The 18942-nt window shown below is 40.1% G+C and overlaps 1 protein-coding gene across 2 annotated transcripts in view; it reads left to right on the top strand.

Annotated features, from left to right (window-relative positions):
- PSD (pleckstrin and Sec7 domain containing) overlaps positions 1-18942 on the top strand; it is a 113897-nt gene that overhangs the window by 39655 nt on the left and 55300 nt on the right. Inside the window, exons 6-10 of one of the 2 annotated variants that reach the window (XM_072994934.2) lie at positions 2426-2620; positions 3150-3230; positions 9539-9651; positions 10604-10662; positions 11911-12000. In XM_072994934.2, the coding sequence (XP_072851035.2) occupies positions 2426-2620; positions 3150-3230; positions 9539-9651; positions 10604-10662; positions 11911-12000 (538 nt within the window). Of the gene's footprint in view, positions 1-2425; positions 2627-3149; positions 3231-9538; positions 9652-10603; positions 10663-11910; positions 12001-18942 lie in introns of both variants that reach the window. The other variant, XM_078391147.1, reaches the window with a different exon arrangement.

Below are 18942 nucleotides of genomic sequence, written 5' to 3'. Positions count from 1 at the left end.
ATGGGGTAAGGATGGGACCAAAATTATATAAGTATGTACCTATGTTACTGTACAGTTGTTAGTGCCAGTAAGTAAGCCCTTAGAACAGTGGTATCGAACTGTGGCCCTCCAGATGTTCTTGGACTTCAACTCCCAGAAGCCTTCACCACCACCTCTGCTGGCCAGGATTTCTGGGAGTTGAAGGCCAAGAACATCTGGAGGGCCACAGTTCGACACCACTGCCTTAGAAGAAGCATTGTGGCGTCCGCCCAGGTCATGAATATTAATATATCTGCATAGACCAATGGGAGTGCTGGAAGGGTGGAGTCACAAGATATAAGAGACTCAGTAGTAGGAGGGGGAGTTTTAGTTAGAGAGAGTCAGGGAGTTTTGGGAGTTTGGGTGGGAGAGTGGTGGTTGAAAGTGGATGAAGGAGGATGTTTGTTAAGAGTTAACATTGCTTGAGCTATCATCATCTGTAACAATAAACAATTTTTATTTGGTTCTTTTACAAATGACACCTTGCCTGGACCTCTATTATTAATATTAAAAAATCTTGATGTAATCAGCTGTTGGCAGCTGAATGCTCTTGAGCTCTTAGTTTGGTGAAACAATCAAGGGGCCATGTGGGATCGTGACAAGCATTCTCAGTCTTGGAGAGGTGAGGAGAGAACTACTCCGTGCAAAAATCAAAGATCCATATTTCATAATTGCCAGTATCTAAACGGTCACAGTTTGAGTAGTAGCTTTACTACTGTGTGCCAAAAGACATTCCATTTCTGGAGGTATCACTAGTTTGTCTATTCTTTCAAAACAGGGTATTTTGAACACAGACCCCACCCCACCCCACCCCACCTCACCCCAGACACATACGCACACACACACACACACACACACACACACACACACACACACACACACACACACACACGTTTAAATAATCACATGGGAGAAAGTTTGGAAGATCTCTGAAACGGTGCTCCAGTTCATACCACAATGCTATTTGTATTGCCACAAGCAGTTGAGAGATCCTCCTAGACAGACATGTTCTTTTGCATTGCAATTGCTTCCATTGGTTCAAGAGGGGCAACTAATTCTAAATTATCAGAATTAGTTGCCCATCTTGAAACAAATCATCTGGATTTGTCACAAAACCCAAACAGATGGACAAGCATGAGCAGTATGTCATTTTCCCCCTAAAGATGAAGTTTCTGTCAGTTGCCATATTCATACATTTGGCAAAATAATTAAAGTCCCATGGAAGGGCTTTCCCAAGAGTGCCCCTTTCTGAGAAGGTGAAAAATCACTGCACCTGCAAAACTCAGTTTCAAAAAGGATTTGTTGACCATACTGAGATTCCATACTTCTTAAAACTAGAAATTTAAAACTGACTATGGCATCCTTCTGTGTTGTCAAATTAGGATAGGAACACAACGCACACCATTATTATGACTTCAGTCTTTTTTGGAGGGATTCAGTCAGAAGGTGATGAATGCCTGTCCCACTAACCATGACAGTTGCCTTTCTAATGCTTCAGATTTCCTTTTCCTCTATGCTTTTTTAACAGCATGCATGTGAAGTAACTCGTAGGTTTACACTTGTTCCACATTTCTATTTCATTTCTTTACACGAGGCTGCAAGAACCCTGAACATGTTTCTGGAGGCAGTTTGGGAATGAATGAAGGGAAACAAGTAGACAAAATGGAAATACAGTGGAAGTACTTAATTTAGACAAAATGGAAGCACTGGGAGTGGGAAGTCTGTTGTGGATGGTAGTATGACAGCAATGCTGGATAGGACTGCTCTTCCCCAAAGGACCAAGTATATAACTTGGAGCTTCCAAAAAACAAACAAGGAAACAATGTTATGTGGTCCTTACACAATAGTAAAGCAAGGCCAGGTGATACCTTTGTTTTATTCTATTTTATTATTATTATGTTTAAGAAATCTAATAAAGCTATCGCCTGCCCTACTTTTGTACTCTGAGTTCCACTTTCTCAGTGCTATATGTGGTAGTGCAAGTAGTCACAGTTACTAAGGACACCTTTTACTGGTTTAGGAAAAATTGCTAGCATCATGTATTGGCTTCCTGTTGGTTAAAAGGCAGCATGAAAACCCTGCAGTTCAAAGCAGTTAATTGTAAAACATAGGGATACACTGAGTGTTTTCCTAATATAAAGTAAAATAAAGCAAAGCACTTTGCATGGCCAGAGCATAATAACCCTCCCCACTGTCTGCTTTCTCCTACTGTATGTGGAGGTCCAGTTAGTCTCTGCTTTGCCATATGGATGAATAGGGCATAGTACAATAACTGCCAAAGTTTCTGATCGACCAGTCTGGCATTTATGCCCTCACTTCATTAAAAAGTACCTTCAGAAAAGGCAAGAGAACCAGTGGCCCTTGATTTGCAAGGTTCAAGTGATGGTTTTTGTGTTTTTGTTTTTAGTGAACATCCTCTTAGTCAGCTGGTCTCTGACTCAGATTCCGAGATGGACAGCACCGAGCAGCTGGCCCTGGGCAGCACGGACACTCTCTCCAATGGCCACAAAGCTGATCTGGAGGCTGCTAAACGCCTGGCAAAGAGGCTCTACAACCTGGATGGTTTCAAAAAGGCAGATGTGGCCCGCCACCTGGGGAAGAAGTACGTGTGGGTATTAGGAGAAAAGATTATTCACCCAGGGCTCCCTTAGGGAATGCAGCAGCCTGCTACACTCATATAGAACTATGCTGAGGAGAAGGTTTTATGGAGGATGAGAGAACTGATAAGACACAAGACTTCAGGCAGGAATAATGAGTACAGCTAGCTTGCCTTTATCAGACACTCTTCGGGTGGCAGTGTCTTCGATGTGGCCCACATACCTTATGCCCAGGGGATGGTCTATGCTGTAGGATGACAGGAACATTCATACTAAGCACGTGTGCCTTCACTCCTAGTGCATATTGCCACTGGGGAATAAAACTCTCTCACTAGAGATTCAAGCCTGGAAAGGAGTGTGTGGTAAAGTCCTTCATCAAAGATTGTAGCTGCTCATACTGTCCTTACATGTATTCTGCTTTAAGTCTTATCTTTCTCTTCCTTGCTGTGGTATTTACTTACAGTTGTTTATCTTCAGTTGTTTATTCCGCTGTCATGTAATACAATTTTTAAAATATGTTTTTCTCCTTTCTAGTAATGACTTTAGTAAGATGGTAGCAGGGGAGTACCTCAAGTTCTTTGAATTCACTGGAATGAGTCTGGATCAAGCACTTAGGTGAGTGTCCTGGGAGGGACATGGACATGGACATTCTCTAGAAATGTTGAAGACAGAATGAGAAACTGTATTTAACAGGATTTTTGTGGGAAATTATGTCCGCTAGGCAATTGTTTCCAAGACGACTAGCATTTACACTTTGGGGGTATTACAACTTGTGTGTTTTTCATTAACTTTACCTGTAGCACACTAGCATTGTTCAGAACTGCCAAAATGGGATGAAAGGATCTAGAAATTGGTAGACCACAAAACATGAATGATGAGCTCCCTTTCAGCTTGTGAGAGGGGTTAGAGAGACAAGTTGTGAAAGTTTTACATCAGGATGGGCAAGGTCAGCCCTAGGGGCACACACATGCCCCCAGCTTCCTTTTTGCAGCCCCAGCCCCCTAGTCCAAAAAAGGTGAAGCCTCCAGAAGGGTACAATGTTTAATTCCCTCATATATGCTTATCGGTTTTCACATTTTTGGTGTTCTTCTTTAGCCTCTGGATTCAGGAAGCTAAAACTGGCCCTACCAAAGCTGCCCACTCCTTTCTTAGACTTAAGACTCTTTTTGCTTCTTTTTAGAAGTAACAGAGTCACCATAAGTTACTCATACGTTGAAAGGTATGTTTACACCTCGTAACAAGCCACCTGGTACTTAAACAGTTAATCAGAGTTGTGTGTTTGTGTTTTATTTAAAAGCAATTATACCACTCAATGCACTTCAGATTCCGATGATGGTCAGACTGTCATAGGCAACTACCAGGTAATGCTCATGACATCATTGATAGCACAAAATTTATTTCCTCTCTTCTTCTTTACTTCCAGTTTTAAAAACTCTTTCAAAAAGAGTTGGCAACAGTTTGTGGAGGTGTGCTTTTTAATTGTGAGGTGTTTTTAGAGGATAAATTGTATACCTGATTCAGGATAAAGAAGGCTAGACCCTAACCACATCAGTAGACGTGTGGCATAGGATACAAATTGGCTCAGAACAAAGAGAAAGAGTATTGGAGAGAGTGTTTAATCCTTCTTTCCTCTGCACACTATTTCCTAGTCAAAATCAAACCCACTCCAACTTAACACTACCCTTCCTGGAGAGAAACAAAGATGCTTTTATCATGCTTTTTCTAACGTCCAAACAAGGAGTGATGGTTGCAGGTGTTTTCAGTCTGGTAAAATGGTGCATGGTAAGAGGGTTGGGAACCATTCCACCCACCAGCCAGTATTGACCTACACCATTTTAGGGGAGAAAACCTGATTACGCAACCTTCCTGTGTTAACCTATCACTTCTCTGTTTTCCCCCTTCTCGCAAGAGACAACCCGTTGAGGGGAGAATGATGGAATTGCTGCAGAGTACCTTTGATGCATCCTGAGAAGGAATACAGTCTCTCACATCCTCATTCCCTTGCTGCCTTTGCCCATGGTTTTCTTCTGCCTCCTGTCAGATAGAATTAGAATTCTGCATACTGTATAATTGGGAGTAGGAGAGGAGAAGGGATTGGGGCACAATTTGTTTGGTTCACATTTTAATATGAACCATCCATGTACCTTGAACTAAAACACAAACTGGAATGCAGTTATGCATCAGGTCTGGACTTCTCTGAATTTTGTAATACAGTTCTCAGAGCAAAAAAAAATGTATGCTGAAATATATACCAATATTTGTAGGCTAGAGAAAGTAACATTAAAAAAAATCAAATATATCATGGGAAGGCACTTGCAAAAACATTCCATGAAGGTTAATTGCTTATGATTTTTATTTATGCAAGTGGGTGACAAGGATGCACATTTTAGTAATGGACTTTTTAAAAACTGCAAATAATATAAAAATGGAATGGAACAAATGTGTGCTTTAAAAAACATGAACATGGTGAAATGTAGAGCAGATTTATTCATCGTGGGAAAAGGATGGGGAAAGGTCTGGCGAGCCAATATCTTTTCTTGCCCGACACAATAAAACAGCTGAACTGGAGAATATGGGTGGGGGATGTTCCATAACAAATCTCTATAATTTCCTGTGCATATCCACGGAGTGCAAGATTAAAATACTAGTCCTTTAGGATGCCATTAGGACTCTTCAGCCAGATAGCCCAGAAACATCCATGTAGAGCTTCTTGTCTAGAAATGAAACTTTCTTTCGGGGCTTTGGGAAATTGTTCCTGTTTTGCTAATTTATTCACATCACTATTTCAACATGGGACTTATTCACTTAAATTACTTTACTGTGATCTTCACATCATCTCCCAGGAGAATAAAAGGGCAGGGGGAATCTTGCCAGGACTTTCCAAGCCAGGCTTTGCTTTGCCCTTAGCTGAGAGAGAGAGAGTTTCCAATGGGCTTTGCTCACCGCTCCAAAGTGTCTGCTAGCACAGCAGCTTCCCTGCATCTATTCAGGTGATCACATACCTGAACCAGTCTCTTTTTTTTAAAGGAGAAGCCCTAGTAGCAAAGGGGAAAACACTTCAGATTGGGGGTGGGGACTCTGGGATGATTCGCGTTTTCATTTGCATCGTGTGATCAATGGGGAAAAATTGCAAATCAGACCATGCCAATGCCATGTTATTTTCCACATTTTTCCAGTGTAGTTATACCTGAGACTAAACCAATTTAGGGAAAGTAAGCATGGCTGTGCTTTCTTTCTCTCTTTCTGCTGCAGTCTAATCTCTAAACACTATGTGAAAGTTGGGCGAGATCCAGATTATGTTATTAACACTTGAGCCTCATTTGAAATTAATGGGAAATAATGGCTAACTTACCTCATTTATTTTTTACAATGGGACTGAAGCATAACAAATCTATCATGAAACCAAGCTAATTTCTTTGGTGTGAAGAAATAGGTACAGCATATTTCATTAAAACTGTTATAATCCCCGTTTTCTCAAACTAAGTTCAAACCTACTAACAATAAAAGAATTTTAACAATTACTGAAGTGGTACATTATTCAATTACTGAATAATGTAACATATTAAAAACAGCAAAATCCAGAACTGAAAAGCAAAAAAGGTCAGGTAGCCATTAAAATGTTTTAACAGAACATTTTTTTTTGTAAGTAGAACAATGCAGTGAGAGCAAGTGAGAGCCTGCTGACTTCAGAAGTTCATAATTCAGTGCAGGAAAATAATGATAATAACAGGTTACAAAATGAGACACGATAGAGTGGCAAAATTAGTTCACTAGTCATTATACAAAAAAATATAACTTGCCAGCCTCCAAAAACCCATGGGAACATTAGGTGGAAAAGGTTCAGAAAATGATGAAGTCATTTTGGGATTTTTGATCCAAACTGATAGACACCTTGAACATAACACACCAGACATAGTAGTAATAGAATGAAGAAATTTCTGGATAATTGACATTGCAATTCCAGAATATGCCAGAGCTGAAAATAAAGAATTGGAAAAACTAACAAAATACAGAGACGTGGCAATCGAAACATCTCACTGGTGGATTAAACACACTTTAGTGGTCCCTGTAGTTATTGGGGCTTGGGGGGGGGGTGGAATCAAGAAATTTCACTCAGTATTTATTATAAGCAGTTGCAGATTTCAGAAATAATATAATCAGAACTACAAAAACAGGATTATTAGGAATAGCATATACTGTATACAGTGGTGCCTCACTTAATGAGCGCCCCATTTAACGACAAAATCACATAGCGATTAGGTTTTTGTGATTGCAAAAGCAATCGCATAACGATGTTTTGAATGGGAAAAATCGCTTTGTGAGGGTCGGTAAGCTGTTTCGCTTACCGATTTTCGCATAGCGATTTTTTCCAACAGCTGATCAGCAGTTCCAAAATGGCCGCAGGAAAAAAATGGCTACCCGCTCTTTTTTGGGATGGATTCCTCGTTTACGGGGCAGCGAAAATGGCTGCCGTATGGAGGATTTTCGCTTAAAGGTAAGTTTTTACCCCATTAGAACGCATTGAAGGGGTTTCAATGCGTTTCAACGGGGTTTTTTAAATCGCATAGCGATGTTTTCGGTTAGCGGCGATTTCTGTCACACCAATTAACATCGCTATGCGAGGCACCACTGTATTACATTGATATTTATCGGATACTTGGGTTTTTGGTTAAAACTTGTATCTCTTATATAATACCAGTCAATGCTTTTATAGACATCTAATCTAATCAAATAAATAAATAAATAAATATCAGTTCCTAATATTGCTGTATTCTGTAGCTCCAATTGTGTTATTTCTGAGATCTGCAATTGTTTATAGTACTGTGTGAAATTTCTTGATATTGTTCCCATAGTCCCAATGACTACATGGACCACTACAGTGTGTTTCATCCACAAGCGAGTTGTTTTGATTGCCAGGTCTCCGTATTTTGTTAGTTTTTCCAATTCTTTATTTTCAACCCTGGCATCCCCTGCAATTGCAATGTCAATGATCCAGACATTTCTTCATTCTATTACTATGTCCAGTGTGTTATGTTCAAGGTGTCTGTCAGTTTGGATCTGGAAATCCCACAAGATCTTGACTTCTTCATTTTCTGACACCTTCACTACCTGATGTTCCCATGGGATTTTTGAAGCTGGCAAGTTATATTTTGCATAACGACCAGTGTACTAATTTTGCCACTCAATCTTGTCCAATTTTGTAATCTGTTTGTGCAGTCTTTGGACATTTGTAAATGAGGTGTGACACGGTTTCATCTTTTTCTTGACAGAGTCAACTTTTGATGTTAGTACTAATTCCTTGGATCTTAGCTTTCATCATGTTGGAATGCTTGTTCTTGTTCAGCAAACATCAACTCTTTGGTTTCTTTCTTAGTGGTCCCCAGTTTTAGCCATTCCCATGTTGAATGATTATCATGCTTTCCATCAATATTTCTCAGGTGTTGTTGTAATTTTGATTGACTGTGCGTAGTAGTAGTAGTAGTAGTAGTAGTAGTAGTAGTAGTAGTAGTAGTAGTAGAAGAAGAAGAAGAAGAAGAAAACAACAGAAACAAAGGCTCAATATAAGAAACAACAATTTGAAAATAAATTAAACAGTTGGAATAATAAACCACGACATGGACAAATGAAGAAATGTCTGGATCACTGGCATTGCAATTCCAGGGGATGCCAGGGTTGAAAATAAAGAATTGGAAAAACTAACAAAATACAGTGACCTGGCAATCAAAACAACTCGCTTGTGGATGAAACACACTTTACTGGTCCCTGTAGTCATTGGGGCTTTGGGAACAATATCAAGAAATTTCACACAGTACTATAAACAATTGCAAATCTCAAAAATAACACAATTGGAGCTACAGAAAACAGCAATATTAGGAACAGCATACATAGTGGACTGATATTTAACAGATACTTACTTACTTACTTACTTACTTACTTACTTACTTACTTACTTACTTACTTACTTACTTACTTACTTACTTACTTACTTACTTACTTACTTACTTACTTACTTACTTACTTACTTACTTACTTACTTACTTACTTACTTACTTACTTATTTATTTGAGTTCTATCCTGCCCTTTTAGACAAAGTCTACTCTGGGCGGGTTCCATTAAACGTTGTAAACTAAAACAGTTAAAAACAGTTAAAAACAATTCAAAAGAATAATGAGTAATAATAATACTTAGGTTTTTGGTTAAAACATGTATCTGTTATATAATACCAGTCAATGTTTTTATAATTTTGATTGACTGTGCCTATTGTTTTTGAATAATAATAATACATTTTAGAACTGGAAGGGACCCAATCTTGCAATGATAGTGAAGTGAATATATTGTGGTGATTCCTGTCCTCACAAACAAGGCAACAATTTCTGAAACAACATTAATTATTTATTGCTGCTGCTGTCACCACATTTTGAAGTGAGCATTCAGATTTTAGCCCTTTGATGACATAACCTAGAAACTGCTCTATTATTATTGAATGGCTACCCTTTTCCTCCTGTGCTTCTTTACATTCTTTCTCTTTTCTGTGCTTGCTAAATAGTGATCTCAACTATGTGAGGAATGAGGCAGAATGGGCCTGCAACTTCTGGCCGAGACCACTTGACACCCACTAGGCCCAGCACAGTCAGCTGGACTGATCTGCAGAATTTCTTGGCCCACCAAATGCTTGGGGGACTGATAGGATTCTGTTGCTAGTGGTAATGCAGAGGTGCCTTCTTGTCCCAGGACAATCTAACATCCCTACACAGTTCAGCAATGCAGGGGGTTCATTAATATATAGAGGGGACTGAGCAACAAATTTTATACCCAAGAAAAGAAATGTTCTTCTCAGGATACGATGCTCTTCTCAAGAGCAGCATAAAATGGGACAGTGCATTTTCGGTTGAAGAATAACCATTTCTTCCTTATCTGTCCAGGTCCTTTTTGAAAGAGCTGGCCCTCATGGGTGAGACTCAGGAGCGGGAGAGAGTCTTGGCACATTTTTCACAGCGCTATTATGAGTGCAATCCCAAAGCCATCTCTTCTGAGGGTGAGATACTGTAAAAGCAAGAGGCAAAGGTTGGGTGATATTTGGGGTGAGAAGGATGAGATTCTGTTGGTTCTGTTCTCAATATGTAAATGTCTGTGGGGCCAACTGTTCCTCACAAGTATGTTCTCTTACACACATGTGCATACATACACTGCACAATGCAAAGCAAAAGCAGTGATTCATTGACAAACTAATACCAAGTTTAATTTGCATGAAGTAAAACTGCTATGAAAATAGCCAGAATTACAGCTTTGAAATGTTTTTAAAAATGACAAAAATGATAACTATTGTGAGTTAATTATCATAAATATCAAGATACACAAATACCTTAAAGATGGCTGGATAGCCCAATGGTTTAGATATCTGGCTGTGGAGCCAGAGGTTGGGAGTTTGATTCCCCACTGTGCCTTCTGTGAGTAGAGATGACCTGTGTGGCTTTTGGCAAGCTGCACAGTTTTAGGTACCCCCAGAGGAAGGGAATGATAAACCACTTCTGAGTACTCTCTGCCTAGAAAACCCTGAAAAGGGTCACCATAAATCAGAATTGACTTGACGGCACATGATTAATATTATACTAAGTATCTTTAAATAGGCACCTTCTTTGGGGAGTTCTGCAAATTTCTAGAAGGCAGTTGCTAATTTGATCATTCATACTGATGAAAATTCAAGGAAGGATTCAGTTCTTCCATTGTTGTTGCAAATCTCAATGGGTAATGTCTACATATAAGACTCTTGAGAATAAACTGTGATGTATAAAAGTTCATGCAACGTATCTTCTAAATATCAATTTAAATGGCTGTGAAAATGATCACAATGTTTTTTTAAAAAGCTGATTAGATGACACTTTTCTCTGAGATGTGGTCCACATGATGGAAGTGTCTGTCCAGTGATCGATAAATGAAGGGTAGCTAGGCTGGAGTCTAATAGTTTCTCTTTGGTACTTGTGCTGCAGATGGAGCCCACACTCTAACCTGTGCCTTGATGCTCTTAAACACAGATCTTCATGGACATGTAAGTGCCTGATCCTCCTCCTTCTTAGCTAGGCTCTCTTCAAGCCTATTACTGACAATAAGTCAAGAGAGCTAGGCAGAAAATCTAAGCCAGGAAACTCTGCACTTTACCTGGTGCACAACATAATGCAGTGTCCCACCTTTTCTTCCTGTGTGCAAAATATGACTATTCTTCTGCCACAAGCCTCCTTTAAAATTCCCTGCTGGCCAGAAACAGTGGCAAGTCCCCCCTGGTAAATCAGAGGAATGATGCCAATTTTAACAAGCCCATGGTTGGTCTTGCTGGGAAGTAGAATTATTAAATTTGCTGAAATACATCCTGATTCTGAATTTGGAAAGGGAAAGACAGGTTATTCTTTCTATATTAGTGTTATGCGTTGATACTACAAATGAAAAGAGAGATTTAACTCTGTAGAGCATTCCAGAATGCAGTACAGTATATGGTACATTTCCCCATATCATATGTCATAAGATTAAAGGGAAATTAAATAGAGGGGGCGGTCATTAAAGATGGAGGAAAGGAGACCAAATGAAAATAAATGGTGATAGAAAAAAGCAAGTGACTGGGAAGAAAGTGTGGTAAAATGCGTCAGAACTAAAGGATAGTAAAGAGAGAAACGGATGGTGAAGAAAAAAACTTGCAAATACAAAAATAAACATCTGCAGCATTTGTCTATTTTTAAAAAGTTAAACTTTTCCAAAGAGAAAGCGAGTAGCTTCACGAATGGCCCAAGGCCCAGGTAATCAATAGTTCAGGAGGTCATTTTCTGCTGAGAATGAGAATTTACAAGTTTCTTTGAAACTGGTCTGAAAGAAAATAAGGTATGTGTCCTCAAAACATCCAATGTACTTCTGTGGTAAATTCCTCTTTAAAACTATGTATGTTCATCTGTATCAACCTCTAGTATAGTATAGGTTAGTGACCTGCAACAGGAGCCAGCCAGAAGTCTTTGAAAGGCTCACAGGCAGACTGTGATGATGAACAATAGGTCCCGGTATCTGTTATTCAAAAGTCAAGTTTACTTACTGCCTCTGGGAAAGGTTCCATTAAGCTGTCATGGCTAATAACCATGGATAGACCTCTGTCCTCCATTAAGTTGTCTAAGCCTTTAAAGAAATAGTCTAGCATCAGTCAGAGCCCATTACTGTATTTTTGACAAGTGATTCAGATCTGATAAACCTCATCTGATTAATCCGGTCGTTCTCTTGACTGTGTTGTTCTTGCTCTTTCCCTCATTTCTTCTTGTAGAACATTGGAAAGCGAATGTCCTGCTCGGATTTTATTCTGAACCTTGAGGGACTAAATGAAGGGAGTGATTTCCCCCGGGAACTGCTCAAGGTAAATCCCATTACAGCTGTTGTTGGTCAGCCAGTGCACAGCAAGGAGAACTTGTGGGGTTTGTTGCTCGCTTGTACTAGAACACTTCCCTGAGGCTAACATGTCTGATAGGGTTTTTGAGGAGTAGGGGAGGAGTTCCAGTAAGATCAGTACTTCTGTGTTTTGAAATAGAATTCCACGTTCAGCTTGTTTTAGGGCATGTTCAGCTACTGCCAATTTTTCGGGTTGTTTTAGTCTGCAGTGTCTCTTATGTTCTTTGATTCTGGTGTGGATGCTGCATTTTGTGGTTCCAATATATACCTGGCCACTGGACAACACCAGCAATCATTATGTTAGACTGCACAAGGAAGCCATTGAAATCCACAAACACCAGCAGAGCTTCAACAAAAAAGAAGAAAGTTTAATACTCAACAAAGCCTGGCTCCCAGCACTGAAAAATACAGCCTGCAAAAGGTCAATGAACTCTACCCAGCCACAAGGACCAGTGATCACTGCACACAAAAGATCAGCTAACGACACCCATCAGTTGCAGTGACAGATAATCTCTCCCCCTTATCACAACAATACACCCACAACAAAAAAACACATGCTGATCACCACAATCACCCATCTCCTGAAAAGGACAAAAGCTGGCCCCACAGCTATAAATTCTCAACTATCCAAACAAACTGCACCAGAGCACAGACAGAGTTTTGACTCCTGTCCTCTGAAGATGCCGGCCACAGAGACTGGCGAAACGTTAGGAAGAACAACATTCAGAACACAGCCAAAGAGCCCGAAAAACCAACAACAACCATCAGATCCTGGCCATGAAAGCCCAAGAATACATGTTATCAGAATGGTTTCATGACTCTAGGAAAACCTTCAGGATTTCTTTAACATTCTGAAAGATCCTGGAGATTTTCATGAGGTTTTATAAAGAGAACAGAAGTGGATTTGAAACCATTTTAAACAAGTAATTTGGATGCAAATCCCAGTCAACCCTGCACTCTTCTGCACCAAGTGACAGAAGGCGATAAAAATTATCTAGAACAAATGGCCCATTAGGATTCCCCTTGAGTCTTCCCTTGCTGATCTTGCTTCTGCTTACCCACCCTGCTAGCACCTGCTATAGTTTGAGAGGAAGCAGAAACTTCCTGTAACAAGGTTGCATGATTAGTCAGAAAGAAATTTCAGTAATTAATAGGTAACTTGCTTAAGGGCATTTAATGACTTTTAATACGTATATACAGAAGTAATGTGTGACAGGAACTATCATAGGCTGAAACGTATCATAACGAGGGGACTGTCCTTCCAACCTCGTTTGCTTTTTAACCCTAAGAGGTAGTAAAGACATTTGCAGGGGACTAATTAGAAGTTATTTTACTACTTCCACCACTCTGCTTTACTATTTTACTAACCTGGTGGGTTCTAGCACTAGAACTGTGTCCATCTTGGAGAAGGTGGTGGTAGAGATTAAGCAAGCCATTTCTCTGTGTCTGATGAAAAGTTCAGCTCTTGATCATTTATCAATTATAATTACTCTAATTATTACCATGTGCTTGCTGCTATGGCATTTACAGCCATAGGCTATATGGCATTTGTACCCATGGCGATTATAGTCATATACCCATCAGAACAAGACTCTAGTTGGGCCATCTGGAAGTCACTTAATGGATTTCAAAGTGAAGTAGGAAGACCAAAAAGTAATCAAATAAAATGAGGCTGCTTGGATACAGGATAATTTTTCCTTGACTGAGGAGAATTTCAATCAACGCAACACTTATGTTTATGCAATTTATGCCCCACTGTGTGTACTAAAGAAGATCTAGCAAATGGCTGAGGTAACACTATTGAAGTAACCCACTTCTGGTAAAAAAAATCATCTAATTATTTAAATTTGTTTTTAATTTTACCTATATTTCATGTACGTCCGTAATTTTAAATTGTGCAATGTTCTGATACAAAGAAAGAAAGAAAGATGACATTTATATACACCATTTCAGCAGAGGCTTCCCCTTGTTTTACAAAGGCTTCTCTGAGGTGATTTCAATGTACATTCATAGCCTGTACATTCATAACCAACTTTTTTTTCCACAACCAGATGTTAAGTCTAACAGAATTAATGCAAACATAGATGGTTGAAAGTCTAAGTTCTTACATTCTTTTTAGAAGAAGGTCTTTGGAACTGATTTTCATAAAACATTTTTGCTAGTCTGTTGTAGTTATGTATAGTTTGTGAGTGATAAAGGTGTTTCAGTGATGGAGGTTGTTATATAATAAAACATGGGAGACAGGATACACAGCGCATGAAAGCCTACATAGCTCCACCTGCAAATGAAAACAGGTCAGTGCGATAACTACTGTGTCCCTTTAGTTAAGATGAGGCAAAAAATAAGCAAAACCTAGGTTCCACTGTTACGAGATTCAAAATTGAGTAGCTTACAAAAATGATACTTCTTGAGACTAAGGCTGTGATTACATTATCAAATACTGTGGGATCTGCTGAAACAAATGAAACTTAAAACTACTTAATGGGGTGTACAACTTTGTTAAGTTCCACACGGATTCAGTTTATGCCAGGGAAAGTTGAAGGCAACAGGAAAAGAAGACGATGCAACAAGAAATAGATTGACTCAAGGAAGGAAGCCACTACCTTGAATTTGCAGCAGCTGAGCAGGGCTGTTGGCAATAGAACATTCTTGAGGTCATACATTCATAGGGCTGCCATGAGTTGGATACGTCTTGATGGCATATAATGCCAAGCCCCAATCTGTATTAGATTCCCTGGACTTAATTTTTGAAGGAAGAAGAAAGTTTGGCTATGTGGTTGGGTTCATCCTTCCCTACAGCCACCAAGCCCAGTTCCAGAGTAAGGATCAGTGTCCTTCTCATCTTTGAACAGAACTTCTTTATTTGGGCCAACAGGTGTCTTAACTCCAAATGGTTTGGTTCGAACTCCAACCCTTCAGGGTGGTCAGCAAACAACAAGAGTCTTTTTGATTTCCCAGTCATTAGGGCTCAGCAGGGATAATTCCCCCCCCCATGGGCCTCTGCCATCAGTTCCATAGCTGGAGGGGTCTGAGATCCATGACATCGGTGTTGAGCCCACTTCTCTCCAAAGCTCTCAACTCTGGCTTCCCCAAGTTGGATAGCTCCTCTCTAGGATGCCTGTTGTTTTCTTGCCTCTGACAGAGGTGTGTGTGTGGGGTCTCAATACAGTCGACTTCACTCTGCCCACCTGCCTCCTAGCTCTTTGGTTTCATCCTCTCTCTCAGCTGTCCCCCTCTCTCCAGAAGGACACCTTGCAAGGGGGTTGGTGATGCCTCTGCAGCTGGGAACATTAACTGTAAATCTTCCCCAGGCCAGGGATCCACCCAGAGCACCTACTCTGAACCCTCAAGGAGCTCTAGTGATCATCCCATCTTCTTCCCAACTTGGTCAGGCTCCCCTGCACACACACCCCATAGCCCTCTACCGGAGTTGCTTTCTGCTCTCACTTCCTGGTCTGTCCCATTCTTATGGTCTAACCTTCTTTCTTCACCCAGGGCATCAACTGTCTTCATTTTTATCTCCTCCTTTTCCTTTGACCCCTTCTCTCCTTGTTCTTTCAGTGTGGTGGAGAGAACGAAGCCTTGGCCTCCTCTCTCTTTATTTTCTTCACCTTTGTTGCAATTTGCTGGCAACTGAGTGTGTGATCTATAGTTATGAATGGACGAGAGAGGCCAGACACCAGTCTCATCCACTCATTGAATCTAGACTGTGCACATTAGCCGTAAGGTGGGTTTTGCAGGTTAGGATTGTTCAGGTGGTCTCAGAACTTTCTCTCCTTCCTGGGAACTCCTGGCTTTCTTACTGGAGAGAAAGCGTGTATAAGTTGCATTTTTGTACTACGCTACTTCTCACTTCTTCTGAGAAGGGCAGATTAAGAGATATGGTGCACATACACATGGGTGCATTGTGGATGCACATATAACTTGTTGGTGGTTTCAAAAGACTGTGTTTCTATGTGGCTCTGAAGATAATGAGGATGGTAATGATAAATTTAGACACAACCCTACTTTTGCTCTCTCTGCATTCTCCATGCCCCTTCTGTAACAGTCTGCAGTTCAGATATTGTCATCATCATCCACTGCTCACTAAATATTGGCTTTAGTTCTTTGAATATCAGTTCATTCCCAAGGATCTAGGATATTCATAGGTATTTCCTTACAATATGTGCTGCTTTAAGTAAGACAGCCTGTTGCAGTTGATGTATTATGATTTCATTTACCCCTAGATTACAAAGATGGTTTTCTAGGTCCTTTGTTAATGCTATTATTATTCAGAAACACCAGGCACAGTCCATCAAAATTATAAAAACATTGACTGGTATTATATAACAGGTATAAATTTAACCAAAAACCTAACTATCTGCTAAATATTGGTGCAGTGTGTATGCTGTTCCGAATATTGCCATTCTTGTAGCTCTGATGGTATTATTTCTGAGATCTACAACTGCTTATAATACTGTATGAAATTTCTTCATATTATTCCCAAAGCCCCAATGACTACGGAGACCACTGAAGTGTGTTTCATCCACAAGTGAGATGTTTCGATTGCCAGGTCTCTGTATTTTGTTACTTTTTCCAATTCTTTATTTTCAACTCTGGCATATTCTGGAATTGCAATGTCAGTTATCCAGACATTTCTTCATTCTATTACTATGTCCAGTGTGTTATGTTCAAGGCGTCTATTGCTTTGGATCCAGAAATCCTAAAAGATCTTGACTTCCTCATTTTCTGACATCTTCACTACCTGATGTTCCCATGGGATTTTGGAACATCAAAGTTATATTTTTATATGCAAGTTATATTTTTTGCATAATGACCAGTGAACTAATTTTGCCACTCTATTGTGTCTAGCTTTGTAATCTGTTTGGGCAGTGTTCAATATTTGCAGATGAGGTGTGAAACAAATTTCATCTTTTTCTTGGCAGAGTTGACATTTGTTGTTAGCACTAATTCCTGGGATCTTAGCTTTCATCACATTGTTTTGGAGTGCTTGTTGTGCAGCAAAAATCAAGTTTTCCATTTCTTTCTTAATGGTCCCCAGTTTTAGCCATACCCGTTGAATGATTATCATGCTTTCCATCAATATTTCTCAGTTGTTGTCTATGTCGTGGTTTATTTTTCCAACTGTTTAATTTATTTTCAAGTTGTTGTTTCTTATATTGAGTCTTTGTTTCTGTTTTCAAAACATTCTCCATTTTCACTGGCTCAAGTAATTTTTCTCTACTTGTACTGATATAACCAGTTAGGCTCCCCGCCCCCCAGTACTTGCTGTATTTGCAATAATCCATAGCCTCCAATTTTTTGTGGTAAATATAACTTGTCCACATCACTTTTTGGATGTAGCACATGATGCATATTCATTAGTTTCTGTGTTTTTTAATTCAATTCTGAGTCATTTTGGGTCCAATCTATTATTCCAGCTGGGTACGTCATCGTCATTGTTGTCGTAGTAGTAGATTAGATACTAGTACTAGCAGAAGATTTTCCCTACTGTTTTTCATACTTTAACGTGATTGTGTAGTGGGAACTGTTGCTGGTACATGAGGGTGGTGGTTAAAAGGAGTGCTTGTGTGGCTGCATGGATTCTTTCTTACCTTGCTCTATATCCACAGTCTTACAGCATGAGTGCCTCAGTTTCCCCTTTATGTGGTACAGGCTCTGATAACTCTCCACTCCATCAGCCCCAGTAGCCACTGACTGTCACTGCATGGGTCTGATTTAATATCACCCCACCACAAGCTGCTTTATTTGGGGGAGACAGTGGGGAAGATACAAAATAGTTAATTGTCTTCTTTTGCATGCCAGGGGTTGCCTTGACCTTTTCATTTCATTTGCCAATCCATGCACCAAATGAAAACGTCATTCATCAGATCACATTTTTTTTGTATTTCAACTGCACTTGCCAATGGGAAATCGAGGGGGGGCATTCTTTAGTTGCCCACTTTTAATTATGTATAAATCAAAAGAATGCAGAGGGAAGATATTTGTGGACATATACGTAGTTCTCTCAGGCTCAGTTTTACTGGACAAAAAAAGAGCAGTCAGACAAATCAGTCAGCCTTTTAAAGGTCAGTCCTTTAAAAAGAGAATTGCCAGTGTAATCACCAAATCAAATGATTAACAACCAAGTCTCCCGTCTTTTTACTGTGTTTCTGAATCTCAAGAAATGGAGCCACCCTGGGCTGCCCTGTAGCCATCGCCCCCAACAAGAAAGGAGGTCCTAAAATCAGAGGTGGAACTCTTTCCCTGCTGTGAGAGAATGGCACAGGTAGGAAGGAGTGATTGCCCACAGCTCCATTTTTGCAGCAGCAGCTCGTATTAAGTGGGCCGATTGCAGACAGCTGCATTATTCTTCATTGCAACAGCTCTTCCCCACCCCACCCCACCCGCACACTTCTCCTCTCCCCGACCAGAAATAGTGACTCAATACAAGCCATGTGAGCATGAAAGGGCCAAGTGCTCTCCTCCGCACTGCTTGTGCCTCTTTGCAGTGGCACCAGCCTGATAGTGATGCACTTTCACAGGCTCAGGAGGAAATGGCTTTTATTGCTGTCAGCGACGCAGATAGAGAGATTAAGGTGGCATGCTCACTTTTCTTTGTAAATATTTCCTGTCTTGCCCATGGCTTAGTTTCTCACTTGGTCCTCTAATGACCCATCCCTGTATCCATTCAAACCATGGGTGTCCTGCATACTTGCAGCTGTTTACAAGTTAACTTTGAAACACCAGCAAAACTTTCACTGTGGTGATTATCAGGGAGAATGGAAGTAGAATTAAGATGGAGACACATACATGCATGAGTCCTAGTTTGGCTCCACTTCCCGTACCATTCTAGCTGTACAGCACTAAACAAAGTGATGTGGTATTCCATGTATTGGGTCTCAGAAATGCTCATTAGTTTAGCATCATA

Source organism: Pogona vitticeps, chromosome 3 (assembly GCF_051106095.1).
Source record: "Pogona vitticeps strain Pit_001003342236 chromosome 3, PviZW2.1, whole genome shotgun sequence".
In the NCBI taxonomy this organism is placed as follows: Eukaryota; Metazoa; Chordata; class Lepidosauria; order Squamata; family Agamidae; genus Pogona; species Pogona vitticeps.
This window is presented reverse-complemented; position numbering and strand designations above follow the sequence as displayed.